The 18,713-nt window shown below is 43.4% G+C and overlaps 1 protein-coding gene across 1 annotated transcript in view; it reads left to right on the top strand.

The window, feature by feature from the left end:
- The window catches only part of LOC126160842 (sterol O-acyltransferase 2-like), a 173,473-nt gene that overhangs the window by 145,518 nt on the left and 9,242 nt on the right, over positions 1 to 18,713 (top strand). The window contains exons 8-9 of the mRNA XM_049916933.1: positions 4,688 to 4,922; positions 14,860 to 15,045. Coding sequence (XP_049772890.1) covers positions 4,688 to 4,922; positions 14,860 to 15,045 — 421 coding nt within the window. The remainder of the gene's footprint in view (positions 1 to 4,687; positions 4,923 to 14,859; positions 15,046 to 18,713) is intronic.

The raw sequence follows: 18,713 nt of genomic DNA, 5'->3' as shown, positions 1-18,713 counted from the left end.
GATTAGAGCCCATACAGAGGCATACCGACAATCCTTCTTTCCACGAACAATACGAGACTGGACTAGAAGGCAGAAGTACCCTCCGCCACACACTGTCAGGCGGCTTGCGGAGTATGGATGTAGATTACCAAAGTAGTTTCCATGCAGCTCTTTATGGAGAGTGACGTGATAGGGATGGAACCTTTGTCGATTGAGAATGCGTAGGACACTTGACAGATTCACACCACTTCCTCGTGAGATTGCGCGGGAGCTAGCATGCGGATAAACTGCAACAGCACCCAAAACGGTAATTTTTGCCCTCTTTTGTCCTCACTTGTTCCTGTTGAACTACCACTTTCAAGTAAGAGGTTGATATATAATTGCCGAGGTGGTTGACTTCTATTGGAATAGCTTGCTGCAGGCACAGTACAGAAACGAATAGAATTCTTGCTACTCTCTCCACCATGAGCATATCGGCTTTTCCTACATTGGTAAATCCTATAGGCCACTAGTGACCTACTGCCTTGATTGCCACACACTGACTAGCAAGTGGCACATGCACTTGCGGAGCACACAGGCACACTGCAAGCAAACACAACATTCTACATAGCAACTACGCAGGTTGAATGGTACAGCAAGTGTAGGGGTGGGAGCTGTTCAAATTACGATATCTAGAACCGATTTGTAATGGAGTAGAGAAACTTTACTTATGAATGCAAACTGTATCACGAACAATAATATGCACGTTCTTTCACTTTTCAACATAGTCACGATGAACATTTAAACATTTGTCAAGATGTGGCACCAGCTTTTGCATCCCGTCATCAAATAACTCTGCCGCCGGCCGTTAACCCAGTTAGTAACAGTTTCATTCAACATGTAGTCACTTTCCAAGCGCTTTCCACAAAGAAATGCCTTCAGTTTTGGAAGCAGATGAGTCTGATGGTGCTAAGTCAGGGCTGCATGGCGGACGATCCAGTAATTGCTAATGAAACCTGTCCAGCTGGGTTCTTGTCGTAACGGGAGGCCGATGATGATGATGATGATGATGATGATGTCCGGTACTCCTAGGAGCGTAGGGGACGATGCGTGATACACGCACCGACGTACTAGACAAGGTCCTAGTGGAGGGGGGGGGGGGTGGGAGGGGTTGTAATTGCCTTCCTCCGATCGTGATGGAGATGAAAGTTGATGAGGAAGACGACACAACACCGTCATCTCGAGGCAGGGAAAAAAACCCTGACCCCGCCGGGAATCGAACCCGAGACCCCGTGCGCGGGAAGCGAGAACGCTACCGTTAATCCACGAGCTGCGGACTAACGCTAGGCCGAGCGCTGTCGTGAAGCAGAACGACGCCGCTGGAGAGCAGTCCCCGCCGGCGATGTTGAATAGCGCGCCTCAGCTTCAATAATGTTTCACAATGCCTCTCAGCATTGTCATTCCTCTTGACAAAAAGTCAAACAGAAGAATGCCTTTCCGGGTCCAAATAACCGTGTTCGTGATTTTGCTTGTCGAATGAACGTGGGAATTTTCGTGGTTTCGTCGGAGATTTTGAATGATGCCACTCACTGGATTGATATGTTTGTTCTCTGGGGGCGTAGTGTGCAAATCACGTTTAATCATTGATCACAATGCAACTCAAGAATCACCACCATCCTTCTGACAGCGCTCCAAAACGGTCAAAGAATGTGCTACTCGCTTTGTGGTCTTCTGTCGACAGTTTCGGCACCCATCTCTTAAACATTTGGTTGTAGTGAAATTTGTCAGTAACAATGTGAAAAACTACTGATATTGAGACTTCTGGAAATTTCTGATACAGCTCGTCAATAGTGACGCGCCTGTTTTGGCTAATTGTGTCATCAACTCTTCGTGTCCTGTCTTAATTCATGAAAGTAGACCGTCGAGATCGTTATGAAGAACATTTGTCCTTCCTTCATTAAACAGCCTACACCATTTACGCACATTTCCATCATTCATTAGACCTGCACCATAAACTTCAACAAACTGCCGGTGAATTTCAGCACGACGAACTAGTTTCGCATTTAAGAACCGAATAACGGAGAGCACTTCACGATCGCCTGAATTACTAATTGACATAGCGAATAACGAAGCAGTATAACCATACAACCAACTGCGGCCAACCCTGAACGAACGTCACGTGACAGGACGCGCGGACACGCTGTCGGTTCGTACTTTAAGAATGACCGTCGTGGTTTAAGCCACTTTGTTTACTGTCAACAGGCAGTTTTACATTTAAAAAGTGAATGTTCGTAGCCGCGGGTCAGCTGCTGTTTCCAAAAGTGTCTTTGATTGGAACATGTCTAACAGTTAAATTACACAACAGCTTCAATTGACACATGTCATTCGTAAAATTTACCAAACATGTGGAACGCAATCAACAAACTATTACCACTACCATTGTTGGAAAGTTAAATTAATGCGGCGTTCGATATTAGAATGCTTGAATACATGAGTGATGTTACATGTGAAAAAGTGGCTTTAGTCAGCTGGGTGTCTGAATTTTGTCTCATTACGCTTCGAATATTTCATTGAAATCTCACACCTGCACTTGGAAGTGTGATTGACTGTGCAACTCTGTCAGGTCCGTAGGAAGTTATGTTTTTATTCAGGCAACGAAATTATTTTAAACAGTGCGAGAAATAAAGCAATAAGTTATGATCCTAAAATGTTTTTGGTCCTGTTATATCGATATTTCGTTTCTTGACGTTACCGAAGTTCCTCTCATAGAAGTTGAACAGGTGACCTTTCAAGAATGGTTTATAAAGGCTAGCACCAAGTTATAAAAAGGTATAAAAAAGTACCGCAGAACACATTTTTTATAAAAGGTCTTTTTTATGAAAGGTGTTGAGACCATTTTTGATAGTGTAATACTGGCCTAGGACGGGCAGTTCGCGTGAGTAGAATTTTGGGATGGACGAGTTACGTTCTAATCACATTTTCGTGCGGCTCAGTACGAGACGCATGACGATGAATAATACGGGCCGGTTTAAGGCCCTAGCGACACAAGATGCCGCTTGAGCCGAAAAGGGGAGAGCGGCACCAGAGGCGCCGTAATTGTAGGATCTCCGTACAGGTCGCGTCACAAAATAATAGTGTCCGCTTGGGGGGCGCAAAGATGAGAAGTGCGTCCTAGTGCACGATTTGTATACAGTGTGTCCTGCAATTAGTTGCGAAAACTGGCAAGGTTGCAAGTGTGTTGGAGGATAGAGGCAAAGGAGAACACCAATAAGCCGCGCACAAGACTTGTCCGTTATACTGTGATGACTTACATGAATGTACAGCACAAATAAATACGTTGACTTGCGATACACTGATCAGCCAGAACATTATGATCACCGACCTATCGGTATAAACCGCTCCAGCCGATAGTAACGTCACCTGGCAAGAAATGACTGTTAGACCAAAGTACGTTGCATGTAGCTTCAGTGAGCGTGCTGTCCGTGTGTTGAACACGGAAGGCGCCAGATCTAAATTAGTTTGATCGATGGCGGATTGTGATTGACAAATTGTTAACGGCTGTCGACAACTTTTCAGTTGTTAGAGGAGTGCTGTTGTGTCCTCAACTAAGGTGGAACCACGTCCAGGCGTCGTGGTGTTGGGCGGCTACCCCTAATTACAAATGGTTCAAATTGCTCTGAGCGCTATGGGACTTAACATCTGAGGTCATCAGTGCCCTAGAACTTAGAACTACTTAAACCTAACTAACCTAAAGACATCACACACATCCATGTCCGAAGCAGGATTCCAAGCTGCGGCCGTAGCGGTCGCGCGGCTCCAGACTGAAGCACCTAGAACCGCTCGGCCACACTGGCCAGCCCCTACTTAGATGTGAGCCGTCGTAGGCTGGGCAGGCTGGTGAAACAGAACAGGCGACCTACTGTGGTTGAACTAACATCAGACTTCAATGCTGGGCAGAGTAAAAGTGCGTCTGAACGGTCTTTGTACCGAACGATGGGCCTCAGCAGCCACTGTCCCATGCATGTCCCAGTGTTAACACCACATCTATCTGCAACTACGACTCAGATGAGCACTTTGGCGCAGTGGCAGAGCATTGCATGGTGTGGTGAATACCGATACCTCCTTCATCATCTCGACAGGAGGGCGCGAATCAGTCGTCTTCCAGGAGAACATCTCCTTGATACCTGCACTGCAGGATGGAGACAATCTGTTGTCGGCTGTATTATGCTCTGGGGAACAATTACGTGGTGGTCAATCTGTCCAGTGGAGCTCCTGCAAGGCACTAAGATGGCCAAGAAGTAGCGTACAGTGGCTGCAGACCACGTACACCCCTTCATGACGAAAAATACAATGCCGTCGGCGAAACGTGATTAACAAGATAACGCACCATGTAACGTGGCCGGAGTCCATTTGATGTGCTGATACACCAAGGCACCAGGTATGAACCTGATAGAACACACACAGGATGCGACTGAATGTGGCATCAGCGCTCATTGCCTCCCCCATCCCCCGTGGTCTTTAAGGGTGCCAACTCGACCAGCGACCTACGAAGGCCTCCTTGCTTCGACGCCACGATGCGTCGCCACAGTTACCTTGCTAAAGGTGGACATACTGGCAATTAGGTAGGTGGTAACAGTATTCTGGCTAATCGGTGAAATCGACTCAGTTACAGGTATTGTACAGCTGCGGCGTGACCCGCTCGCACTCATAATTCCGCGCTCCGTTGCAGGACTGGTGGAACGCGCGGTCGCACGCGACGTACTACCGCACGTGGAACGTGATCGTGCACGACTGGCTGTACGAGCACGTGTACCGCGACGTGAGCCGCCTGCTGGGGCCCGGCCGCCGCCCCCAGCCGCTGCTCGCCGTCTTCCTGCTGTCCGCCGCCGTCCACGAGTACATCGTCACCTACACGTTCGGCTTCTTCTACCCCACGCTCTTCGTTGCGTTCGGCATCTGTTCAGGTGCGTGCTATCTCTGTTAATGTGCTACCGGTTCGAAGTTCAGGAAAAATTTAATTACGACATGCAACGAAATTTAAGGGCCAATTTTCTGGAATCCCGCCAGTTTCTTTCGTTGCGCCACAGACATCCGAAATGTGGCTATAACGTGCCTACAACGTTCCTCTGTAGTAGAGCAAAAGCGTGGCTTCTTGTGATGTCACCCTCGTTCTCCGCGACGCTTCAAACAGCAAGGTCTCACACGTGCTAGGAAAATTAGGTAAAAGCTTAGAAGTACATGTGAGGTGTAAACTGGGTAAATGAGTTCACACTGGCGTCACATTTCAGCAAAATTCTGCCCACCGCCACAGTGCACGTGTCACGCGACGGGAATTTCGTCACACTTCCCCTTATCCATTCACCTCTTCCCTTGCTGCTACTGCGACAGGGGTTGGCAGCACGTCGCCCAGCGCCAAAATCGAGTAGTTCTCTTACGTGTGGACGACGAAAAGGTTTCAAACACATAGTTGCTCAGAACCGACACTAAAACGCCTCAGTATCAATGTCATAAAGGGCGTGAATGAAATCACTCCTTCCCTTGGGGATATTTCGCTATCGAAAACGATTGTGTGGTATGGGATTTGCACCAGGACGACGTTCTGGACAACATTTGTTGCAGCTGATCTCCCCATACGATTCAACCCTTCCCTAAGGACATCACGGGGCTGCAACCCCACTCAACGTGGGCCCGTCTCTTTGGAGTGAAGCATGAGCACAGTTTTTTTTCTCTGCTATACAGAGTCAAAACGCTAGGGATCGCTCAAAAGCATTCGAAGAAATCTGAACGCGATCCGAAACAAATAGTGTGTCCACTTTTGCATACCTTCTTTTTTGGCACTCTCCTGTGGCTCATGCATGGGAGGAGAGAGGGACGAATGGTGAGCTATAAGGGAAGGTCTGACAATTTCCTCATGGCTTGACACGTCCATGGTCTCGTTCAGGAATTGGAGTAGTTGTGTACGACTTACTAAAAAAATGGTAGCGAGAGGTGGTCTACAGTGTGCTGGGGCATCTGTCTTCGTAGGGAAGCTAGACAGGAACAGAGATGATTGACCAACAAGATAATACAATAAACAGATGATGTACTTAATTGGCATTTCTCAAAGCCTACGAAGACTCACTACAAACAATGCAGCAAGGAATAGTCCAGCTCCAGCTCTCAATATTAACAAGGAAGATGCCTTCTGAACTAAGTCACGAATGATGGTGTCGGAGCCACGACTGGGTGGCATCCGTGTAGTGTCACATAGTCTCCAAATGCAGGTGGTTGTCTGGTCGCCACCGGCCTCCCTATATAGCGGTGACAGAGGGCGCTCACAATCCAGAGCTGCTGTAGGCGTGGCTCAGCGGGCGTGCATCAATGGGTCCGCCGGATCCTGTACGACTGCTATCGGAGTCTTATGGAGACTTCCATTTCCGTTACCAAATTTGACGTCCATGGGACGGTATCGATAAGAAATAACACAGGTGCGAAATTTGTTGTCAGTGTGGCATCATTAACACAACTTCCCCACAGTCGTTTAATGAACAAAGTAAGAGCATATGGACTATCAGACCAATTGTGTGATTGGGTTGAGGAGTTCCTAGATAACAGGACGCAGCATGTCATTCTCAATGGAGAGAAGTCTTCCGAAGTAAGAGTGATTTCAGGTGTGCCGCAGGGGAGAGTCGTAGGACCGTTGCTATTCACAATATACAAAAATGACCTCGTGGATGACATAGGAACTTCACTGAGGCTTTTTGCAGATGATGCTGTGGTGTATCGAGAGGTTGTAACAATGGAATATTGTACTGAAATGCAGGAGGATCTGCAGCGAATTGACGCATGGTGCACGGAATGGCAATTGAATCTCAATGTAGACAAGTGTAATGTGCTGCGAATACACACAAAGATAGATCCTTTATCATTTAGCTACAAAATAGCAGGTCAGCAACTGGAAGCAGTTAATACCATAAATTATCTGGGAGTACCCATTAGGAGTGATTTAAAATGGAATGATCATACAATGTGGATCGTCGGTAAAGCAGGTGCCAGACTGAGATTCATTGGAAGAATCCTAAGGAAATGCAATCCGAAAACAAAGGAAGTAGGTTACGGTACGCTTGTTCGCCCACTGCTTGAATACTGCTCACTAGTGTGGGATCCGAACCAGATAGAGTTGATGGAAGAGATAGAGAAGATCCAACGGAGAGCAGCGCGCTTCGTTACAGGATCATTTAGTAATCGCGAAAGCGTTACGGAGATGATAGATAAACTCCAGTGGAAGACTCTGCAGGAGAGACGCTCGGTAGCTCGGTGCGGGGTTTTGTCAAAGTTTCGAGAACATACCTTCACCGAAGAGTCAAGCAGTATATTGCTCCCTCCTACGTATATCTCGCGAAGAGACCATGAGGATAAAATCAGAGAGATTAGAGGCCACACAGAGGCATACCGACAATACTTCTTTCCACGAACAATACGAGACTGGAATAGAAGGGAGAACCGATAGAGGTACTGAAGGTACCCTCCGCCACACACCGTCAGGTGGCTTGCGGAGTATGGATGTAGATGTAGATGTAGAACCTGAACCTTACATGTACTTCCTTGCTCTGTCCATTATTTTTTTATTTTTTTTCTCCTCCATATGTCGATATCTTGCAGTTTGAAGAGTAGCTGAGCATGAGGTTGACATTGCAGGGCGCCACGCTTTCGTACCATTACAGAGGACGACTACTGGCATGTTAGAGCCATATTACTAATCCCTGTGTTGCAATGGGAGAAATTGACATGGTTGCCAAAAAAGTAGCGCTTTAATGTTGTTGAGTAGTATATAAAAGAAAAGCACAGTATTGTCGGTTCTTCAGTATTTATTTTGTTAACTGGTTCTCGGATTACAGTGCTATCGTCATACTTCAAATAAATATTGCCGTGAAAGAGAGAACTAAATTCGTGAAAAATATTGAAAAAGATTGTACACGTTGAGAGTGAGGTACGACTACAGACTGAAAGTCCGCTTTGACAGTGCAGTGATAATATGAAGCTGATTCAGAAATGGAGTAAAAGATGGAACTGACAATTGCAACAACAGGATAAATTGAGTACATACACATTCACAACAAAACAAGTACAGGTATAGACTGAAACAGTGTGGGAAGCATTGATAAAATGTAAGGGTTTAGTGAGTTCAGAAGAGGGAAGTACTGTGCCTGTTTGGCCATTTACTATTAAATCATTTCTGTGTGCCAAACATTTGTTGATCAGCTGAACGTGATCTGTTTTAAGTTTTGCCCTTTGTATCCAAAGTTTCGGACATGATACTACGGCTGGTATCTGTGGCCCACATGGAGATGCTCAGCAAATGTGAGGTCATAATTCTACAACCTCCATTTGCGTTCATCTTCAGCCAATCTAATACCTATAACTGTGCCTGGTTGACCTATATAACACAACTAGGGTAGAAATTTTGCATACCTCGCTGTTGGCTAGTAATTGGATGTTAACTTAATTACTGAAACTACACTGTGCTGTGGTGGTTTCCACATAGTAGAAAATCCTTCAGTTTTAGGATATCAGTGTTTCGGCTACATTGTATGATACTTCGCTAGATACAGAATTGTACACCATTTGCTGCAAACATTAGAGGAACAGCAGAGGGAATGTATAGGAGTACTGTCAGTCAGGACATGGTTATAGCCATTTGTGGAGGCAACAAATTGTATTGTTTAAGTCTTTAAAATCTTATTTTTATGAATGAATAGATAAATCTTGCACCCTTTAGTGGAATGCTGAATCTTGGTGTGTTACTGGTATTATTGTGCCTATGGTTGTAATTTATATGAAGTCTGAAACAGTGTGATTGCATACTGATACCAATAGCCACAGCAGTCAATAGATTTGTGAACTGAATGTTTCTAGGTTGGCTGTTTGTTATCCAAAAATATGGTGAGCTATCTTGTTGTGCCTATCTGCATAAACAGTAAATGATTTTTACCTATGTGAAGCAGCATTTACTATTTCAATTCTAAAATTACTTATTCAAGAAATGTTGGGAATTGTGCATGAATATTTCAGCCAAAAGTGGACTAAGAAGGGACTGAATAGCTAAGCCAGTTTATACATAGTTCCTTCAAACACTTGAACTAAGTTCGTATAACTAACAAGTCTTAAGCCATCCATTTCGACATGCTAGCCATTAGATCTGTAGGCAAACTCACTCCACTACTGGTATATTGGAATAAAATAGCAGATACCAAATGGTACTGATTTAGCACTGTGTGAGACGGGTAGGTCTTCTATTCTGTTTAGAAGGTGAGCTGATTTCGAAATACTAGGCTTCCGAAGTTTCTTACTTTTTAAGTTGTGTAAATAGTGTCCAATTTACAGCTTGACAAATGTTGACACATGGGTTCATTTTGATAACGTAGTTTTGGAGCTTATAGAATCGGGGAGGCATGGAGTTAATGTTGACGCTATGGAACCCACATTATATTGTTCTTTCCATTTATAATTACCTAGTTCCTCTACCAAAAAGACAGAAGAATCAATTAATATGAAAAGATCTTAAATTAATATACATTTTTTGGGCTTCGCAGGGTGGCCGTATGGTCTCAGCCGCCTTGCCATGGTTCACGCGGCTCCCTCCGTTAGAGGTTAGTCCTATCGCGGGCATGGGTGTGTGTAAAATGTTAGATTAAGTAATGTGTAAGCCTAGGGGCCGATGACCTCATTACTTTGGTCCCCTTTGAACTTACTAACACAACATTTTTTGTTCCTTGGATTGCTAGTAACCTGGGTTCGGAATATTAGCCCATTACATGTAAAGTTAACCAGACACGTTACTACTCAACTCCTTAAAGTGCACTGGTAATTTTGGAGTGGAGGTAAATGGTGTAGAACTGGTGCGAGATGGTTCTGTTGATCACCACTGATGTACCTCATGGAAGTGAAGTGGTGGGCAGGTGCCAGTTGGTTGTATAGACTCAGTAAGGTGAGCTGAAACAGAGTACAAAACGGCAGAAAGCATTTGTGGTGTTCGGAAGTGCCAATGACCAAGAGGTGAATGAAGTTTTAACATTTGTTCTTGTACCAATGTGAACTATCAAACGAGTCTTATACAAATGATATACCACTCACAGCCGTGTATCACGGTGTAAGAAGATTCGCTTTAAAATTAAATAATCCTAGTCGGCAGGGACTGGAGAAGGGTTGGGTGAAGCAATCAACATGATTACAATCTGGGCTCTGTACACCACCTAATTACTTCAGATGAATATTGCCTAATTGGAAAAACTTGCACGCACTTAATCGCCAAACTGACGCAATACAGTGAGCAGCCAGAACATTATGACTACCAACAGCCAGTATGTCCACTTTTGGAACAGATAACAGCGTTGTTGCACGGAAGCAGGCCGCCTTGGTAGGTCGCTGGAGGCAGCTGGTGCCGCATCCTCACACTCACACACGTCACCTAATTCCCATAAGTTCTGGGGAGGGAGCGATGAGCTCTGACATCACAATCACATCCCACATGTGACAGATATCGTTCAGATCTGGAGAGTTGCGGGGCCAGTGTATCAACTGGTATCCTCCACTCTGCCCCTCAAACCACTCCTTCACAGACCTGGTTTCGTGACATGACGCATTCTTGTTGGTAAATGCCACTGCCGTCGAGAAACATGATCGTCATGAAAGGGTGCACATGGTCTGTGACCAGACAAATACTCCTTAGCACCCATCATGCCATGTACGAGCTCCATTGGACTCATGGACGCCCGTGTGAATGTTACCTGTATAGCCCTATCGCTACTATTGTAATTCAGTATACTCTTATCTAAATAACAGAAACCCTGTTTCTATGTTGCCACGTATAACCCTGTCACTAAAATTTAGTTTAGTTCCCATATAAAGTACCCTATTGGAGGATAGTCATATTTGTAAGAAAAGCTAATCAATAGTGTTACCCTTTTTACAGGATTTGACCGTATGTCGTGTCTAATGGATAAGTAAATCAAACTATTCATTTCTTTTCCTAAGATGTTATCCAGCAGTTAGAAACGCAGTATGAATAATACATACATCAGAAAAAGTTTTGCATCACCCCGTTTCTCAGAATTGCTGAAGATAGACGTTGACTGTGGATATTGTATCACACACAGTCCCTCTAACTGTTCAGAGGTCACTAAACCCGCCCAAAGATGTAAACAACCATGCTTGAGCAGCGCCTATGAGACGGAGGGGGTCCGACAGCCAATCGCTACAGGCATTCCACCAGGAAGGAGGTACACGGCTCGTATTGTCTGTAGTTCAACCATTCCTAGACGGTCAATACCGCGGTTGCGATCGTGTCCCCATTGTTACTTTGTGCCAGGAAGGGCTCTCAACAAGGGAAGTGTCCAGGCGTCTCGGAGTGAACCAAAGCGATGTTGTTCGGACGTGGAGGAGATACAGAGAGAAAGGACATGCCCCGCTGAGGCCGCCCAAGGGCTACTACTGCAGTGGAAGACCGCTACCTGCGGATTATGGCTCTGAGGAACCCTGACAACAACGCCACCATGTTGAATAATGCTTTTCGTGCAGCCACAGGACGTCGTGTTAAAACTCAAACTATGCGCAATAGGCTGCATGATGCGCAACTTCACTCCCGACGTCCATGGCGAGGTCCACCTTTGCAAGCACGATACCATGCACAGCGGTACAGATGGACCCAACAACATGCCGAATGAACCGCTCAGCATTGGCATCACGTTCTCTTCACCGATGAGTGTCGCCTATGCCTTCAACCAGACAATCGTCGGAGACGTATTTGGAGGCAACCCGTCAGGCTGAACACCTTAGACACACTGTCCTGCGAGTGCATCAAGGTGGAGGTTCCCTGCTGTTTTGTGGTGGCATTATGTGGGGCCAACGTAAGCCGTGGTCATGGAAGGTGCCGTAACGGCTGTACGATACGTGAATACCATCCTCCGAACGATAGTGCAATCATATCGGCAGCATGTTGGCGAGGCATTCATCTTCATGGGTGACAATTCACGCCCGAATCTTGCACAACTTGTGAATGACTTCCTTCAGGATAATGACATCGCTCGAGTAGCCAGCATGTTCTCCAGACATGAACCCTATAGAACATGCATGGTATAGATTTAAAAGGGCTATTTATGGACGACGTGACCCACCAACCACTCGGAGACATTTACGCCGAGTCGCCGTTGAGGAGTGGGACAATCTGGACCAACAGTGCTTTGATGAAATTGTGGATAGTATGCCACGACGAATACAGGCATGCATCAATGCAAGAGGATGTGCTACTGGGTGTCGTAGGTACAGAAATCTGGACCACCACCTCTGAAGGTCTCGCTATATGGTGGTACAACATGAAGTGTGTGGTTTTCATGTGCAATAAAAAGGGCAGTAATGTTTATGTTGGTCTCTATTCCAACTTTCTTTACAGGTTCCGAAACTCTCGGAACCGAGGTGATGCAGAACTTTTTCTTATGTGTGTTTTATACTGAGGCTAGGAGAACTCAGTTTCAAGTTAATTTAGTGGTTTAAAACACGTACTAATCGTCACCAGCCTATCCAGGCAATGAAACAGTGAAGTTTTGGAAAAGCAGAAGTATGAATTTTGCCTACTTTCTTGCTATTATTTAAGTGGCTTCTTCAAATAAACATTACTCCACGTAGACAATGTTGGTGCAGACCCTGGAGTTTCTTTTTGACTACTACACCATAGTACATTACGTTTTAAAAGTGAAAAACGCCCAGTAGATAAATTAAAGGAAGCTAAAAAAAATTTTGGCCAGCGGGACCTTCAGAAAAGCACTTCCCATAACCAAAAACACTTAGATACTAAAGCACATTCTTTTTGTACTGAACATTTCACTTCACGAAAACCTCTTCCTTACTGGAATTTACTTTCAAAAGCTATTCTTTGAATTAACTCTATAGCCATTGAACACTCTCTAGTAACTTGGGTACAGTCTGATTGAAGTTTACGTAAGCGAACTTCTACTGTAACACTTAGCACTAGTTAACAAAACACAAAACAATTTAAATGGTGCCTCTTCATATTAACTTGGCATTTCATAAGTCTGTAAGACAGGACACTCGGATTAATGAAACACCAGGAAGGGACCCTATGTAGGTGTATGAGTAGGATGAAATAACAGGGTGAACCAGTTTCTTTAAAGTTCAAGAATGATTTTTAAAACACAGTTTAATTCAATGGTTCACGCTGTACAGAAGTAAAATACAAATAATTCTTACCTGGTGGCTGTAGACTTAGGTGTGGCGCACAATTACGACGGCTACACTACCCACAGTACGGCCTGCAAGTATGTTGCTGTATGGGCTTAATTTATGTTCTTGGCGTCGTCCAATTTTACATACAGTAGCCCAACAACTCGCAGCTATGCCGTCTTCACCCGACGCAATTTTGTGCAAAATTTGCAGGGAAAGTTTCTTCTTTTCCACAAGGATGTTGCCTCAATCACTGCTACCTACAGACTGTGTGACTTACTTCCTACGCTTGCTCTAGGTAGCGCGCCAGTTCGTCCTTGTCACCTTTTCCACTCCCAAGAGCTAATTTCGTTCCAAACTAAAGAACACTGGCTTTTATATAACACCTAAGTTTTATATTGTTCCTAAGTGTGGCCATTTCTTAAACTGTGAAATTTACATAAACATGAACAATTTATACACAAAAATATTTTTAAATCCAAAATGTCATCAGAAAAGTAAACATAGTAAACATAGTAAACATAGTAAACATAGTAAACATAGTAAACATAGTAAACATAGTAAACATAGTAAACATAGTAAACATAGTAAACATAGTAAACATAGTAAACATAGTAAACATAGTAAACATAGTAAACATAGTAAACATAGTAAACATAGTAAACATAGTAAACAATTTACATATCATTTTACATACATTACTCGCATACAATGCAAAGAATTTCAAACTTCAGTGTATCACACTTTCTATAGACAGAAAATATAGTGCCAATATGCCAAAATTTTAAAGCAAAAAATAAATTCAGTGAACTGTAAACAAATAGTTATACGTGAAGCATAATTGAGCCGCCGCCATCTTGTCTCCATCCCACAGTACAGGTGCCAAGGAACTGTTACCCTGGTAGATGACTGATGACTGATTCGCATCCTCCCATCGACGTGGTGGTGGTGGTGGTGGTGGTGGTGGTGGTGGTGGTGGTGGTGGTGGTGGTATCGGAATGCATCAGACCATGCAACGCTCTGCCACTGCACCAACGTCCATTGCCGATGGTCACATACCCATTTGAGTCGTAGTTACAGATGATGTGGTGTTAACATTGGCAGATACATGGGTCGTTGCCTGCGGAGGCCCATCATTATGAGTGAGTGTTCAGTGCACTGTGCATTCAGACGCACTTGTACTCTGCCCAACATTAAAGTCTGTATCCAGTTTTAGCGGTCTACCTTGTCTACGACGTCAGACATCTGTAACGGGGGGTGTCTGCCCAACGCTACAATATCTAGATGTGGTTGCGCCTTGGTGTCGTGCAGTTTCCGAAATGCTCATGCCGAGCCTCTGGGGCATCACAATCTGCCCTGGGTCAAACTTGCCCGTTCTACACATATGCAGCTGCTCATTGATACTACATGCACTGCGCATGTCTGGCTAGCAGTCTTTCTTCGCCAAATGATGCTGCTATTGCCTTGCACGGGTTTATATCGGTAGTATGTCAGTGGTCATGACGTTCTGGCTGAGCAGTGTATAAAGCCTAGAAACACAGTATTAGCCTGATGTCTCCTGTGGGCGACTTATTCTCTTGTCCAGTCTACTTACTCTCTACACTTATCTCGCAGACTAATGAGCGTTTAACACTGAGAACTTGCGGAAAACTGGCGCACTACAGTGGCTTTGGTTGTGTGCCGCAGTGGGTCTGGTGTTCGTGACGCACGACCAGCTGAGGGGCGGCAACGTGATGCTGTGGCTGCAGCTGATGGTGGGCACCGGCCTGCTGGTCAGCGCCCACCTCATGGAGTGGGAGGCCCGACAGCGCTGCCCTCCCGCAGTCGTGAGTACTCGCAGCTTCAGTAGTGGTGGTGGTGGTGGTGGTGGTGGTAGCAGCAGCAGCTTCATTCATCCGTAGATCTCTTTTTACAAGAATATAGGACACGTCGAAGTATTTACGAGTTTAGATAAATTTAAAATAAGCTAATTCCTATACACAATCATTAGATTTGCTCCTTGTATACTTTTTTTACAAGTAACTTATTACATAATGTAATGACACTCTGTTCACTCATATCTCACTATCAGTCATTGCACACAATATACACACATTGATTCATAACACTACACACACACACACACACACACACACACACACACACACACACACACACATACACACACACACACACACACACACACACACACACTGGTGATCTCTGGGCCACTTTTTGTACCGCAACTTCCCATTTGCTATCCCGAAAAACTGAGTCAGGATCGCTCCATAGCGAGTGAGATGTTGAACTCAGAAAGAGGAAAAGGTGTTGATATTGTGCTACGCATAGCTTGGGGGTAAGTATTTTTAGAAAGGAAAAAAATATATAAAGTGAAGGTGTTAAGTGGAATGTTGGATGTTTTATAATCATTACTATTATTTGCATAACATTTTTATCAAACCCCTACCCTGTTTTATCCAAGTAATTCTTCAGTGTATAAAATGTATTGCATAACAGGTACTTTATAGCTGCCTTTTTAAATAAGTGTATTTTTGCAATTTTTTAATCTCTTTTGGTAATTTATTGTACAGTTTTATTCTTTGGTAGAAAATGGTGTTTTGAGTTTATTTTTTTCTTGGTACATACTATGACTTGGGACGTACTATGACACACTTGCACTATTAATGTTAATGTTTGTTAAATGTCAGCTTCACAGTCTATTAGCGCAAGACATAGTTTCTCCGTATGATATGACTGCCAAGTGAACTGTTCGCGCAAGAGTTTGCAACATGCAGCACCTTTTCCCGAGCACTGAATTCCGTAGTCTATCTGTTCAAAGAAATCGTCTGTCTTCTACATGTGTAGCAGTTTCTTCCTGAGCGTGCGAAAGATGTGCTGTTGTATCTGCAATTTGGTGGAGAGCTATGGATGAGTGTCTCAATCATTTCTTGTTGATGCTTTGTGGAAAAATGAAGAAATGAACGAAGACTTAGTCACTTGTTTTGATCATTTAAATAATGAAAAATTGTAACAGTTGCTTATGTTTCCATGCTTAGACAATCCGTTTCCAGAATTTCTCATTTTCGAGTAGTTCTGCGTACATTAACATTTTTGTGACATCTGAGTCTTGATTTCCTGCCTCTGTTTTATTGTAGGTTTTTTAAAGTTACACTGCAATAGATAAATTGGACAAAATGAATATTTCTCAAGCTGCTGCATAGCACAAACTGGCACGACTTTCAAATTTAGATACACTGAACACATCAGCTGTTACACACACAAGGAATTTGTAGACTCAACAATAGCAACACCCACAAACGCTGGAACCCCTTTGGAAACAGGGATCATAAGATACTCCACATCCAACAATCATGTACAATAGATTTAATGGATGAGCTTGATATTTTTGTAAACAAAAAAGGAGAAAATTGTCAGAGACAAACTAGGTAGGGAACTACTTGGCCCTCTTCAAATTTTTTTCTTCAATATGATGACGGTAGAAATTTTCATCAACATGTATATTTCCACATATATGAAAAAAATAACTGGTAATACAGTACTCAATAGCGCTAAAAATTTACCGTTGACAATTTTATATTTATAATGTAATCCAAAAAAATTGTAATGCCTCTGTGTACAAACTCTTTGTGAAAGTGTACTGTCATATCTCCATAGCATGTTTCGATTACAAAAAACCGTGTGAGACTAATGTCCGTGACATGATTTGCAATGGAGGAGGCACAATACCTATAACTAGACAAACAAAAATACCGTATCTAACATTAGGGTATAAAAACACTGCAGGGTCCATTTTGTCCGATTTTTCCAATTGCAGTATAGCCTCAGAGACATCTAGAGTCAAATGAGAAAATCACACTTGAAAACCTCATCAAAAATATTCATGTAAGCAAATACACTTGAATATGAGAATAAATTTTCGAAATGTATTGTGCTAAGCATGAAAAAATAACTGGCGCAGTTTTTCATTATTTAAATCATAAATGACGCAGCTTCAGGCTTTCCTAAAACGTCGATTATCATGAGCAAAATTAACATTCGTTCTGAGATACAAATTACTTTCACTTTGTTCGGCGGCGCCAAATTTTAATATAGAAAACTAAAGAAAAGTGGTCTGCGTTGCTTATCTTCATTCGCTTATGTCGTACGGTATTATATTTTGGGGTAACTCTTCCCAGTCTCTAAGGATATTTTTAGCTCAGAAACGAGCAGTTCGGGCAATGAGTGGTGTAAGTTCGCGAACCTCTTGTCTACCCTTGTTCACTAGCCTGGGTTTTATGACATTAGCCTCTAAATATACATATTCTTTACTGTCACTTCTTGTTAATAATATCAGCTTATTCCCAAGAATTAGCAGCTTTCACTCAGTTAATGCTAGGCAAAAATCCAATCTGCATTTGGATCGCACTTCTTTGACTTTCGTGGAGAAAGGTGTGCAGTATACTGCTGCATCCATTTTCAGTAACCTACCACAAGAACTCAAAAAATCTCACCAGTAATCCACACGCTTTCAAATCGAAACTGAAGACATTCCTCATGGGTCACTCCTTCTATACTGTCCAGTTGTTCCTTGAAAAATTAAACTGATTCCTATGTTATATTGTTGATTGCGTTTACTTAAACTTATGGCTTGTCTTTCTTTGGGTTCATTAACATTTTGTCCTGTTACTTTTATGTTGTAATTTCATGCACTGACAAATTCCATGACCTAGGAGATTCTCCTCATTTTGGTCCTACGGAACTAGACGTGTAAATAAAAAAATACTTACTGCATCACACTGGGTGGTCGTCGTCGCCGCCATCACAAGCCATTTCGATCACTTGATGTGGCTTATTTGAGTCTGCATGCAGCATAGGTTCCCAACAAGTTCCTCCACTTCTGCCGATCTTGAGCTTCCTGTTCCCAATTTAGGCCAGCTGTCTTTCTCAAGTCTATGTACTGTCTGTCCAGTGGGCTTCCACTCAGTTTTTATTGGTTAACTGGGAGCCACTCTAGTACTTTTAAGCGGAACCAAAGGTTATTTAATTTCTTTCTCAGAACTCTGCCTCACTTCATTTTCCTATTCAGACATTGCGATTTCTAGAACTGCTGGAAATAGTTTTTGAGAGAATCGCCTTGTTTTACACCCTTTTGAATAGAAAAATCATTGGTTTCTCCAACTCATATTTGTTCTGTTAGAGCCTCAAACACAACTGGGTGATTAATCGAATCAAATGCGTTTTCAAGACCTGTAAAGGCAAGACAGAGGTAGATAGGACTCACTTCTCCTGCTGTTTCAAGTAGAGTGAGGATATGGTCAATTGCACTAAATCCTGTGCGGAAACCAGCTTGCACTGTTGGTTGAGCCATGTCAAATGCAAAGCTCAATCTGGAGTCGGAATTCTAATTTAAAAAGATGTAGAGTATGGATAGAAGGCTGACAGAGCAATAGTTCTTTGTATCTTAATAATACCTTCCTTATGTATTGGGATTATTTTTGCTTTTCTCAAATCTCTTGGGAATGTACCATCGTACAAAAATCTCGAAAATATTTTAGCTAAAT

Source organism: Schistocerca cancellata, chromosome 2 (assembly GCF_023864275.1).
Source record: "Schistocerca cancellata isolate TAMUIC-IGC-003103 chromosome 2, iqSchCanc2.1, whole genome shotgun sequence".
Taxonomy (NCBI): Eukaryota; Metazoa; Arthropoda; class Insecta; order Orthoptera; family Acrididae; genus Schistocerca; species Schistocerca cancellata.
This window is presented reverse-complemented; position numbering and strand designations above follow the sequence as displayed.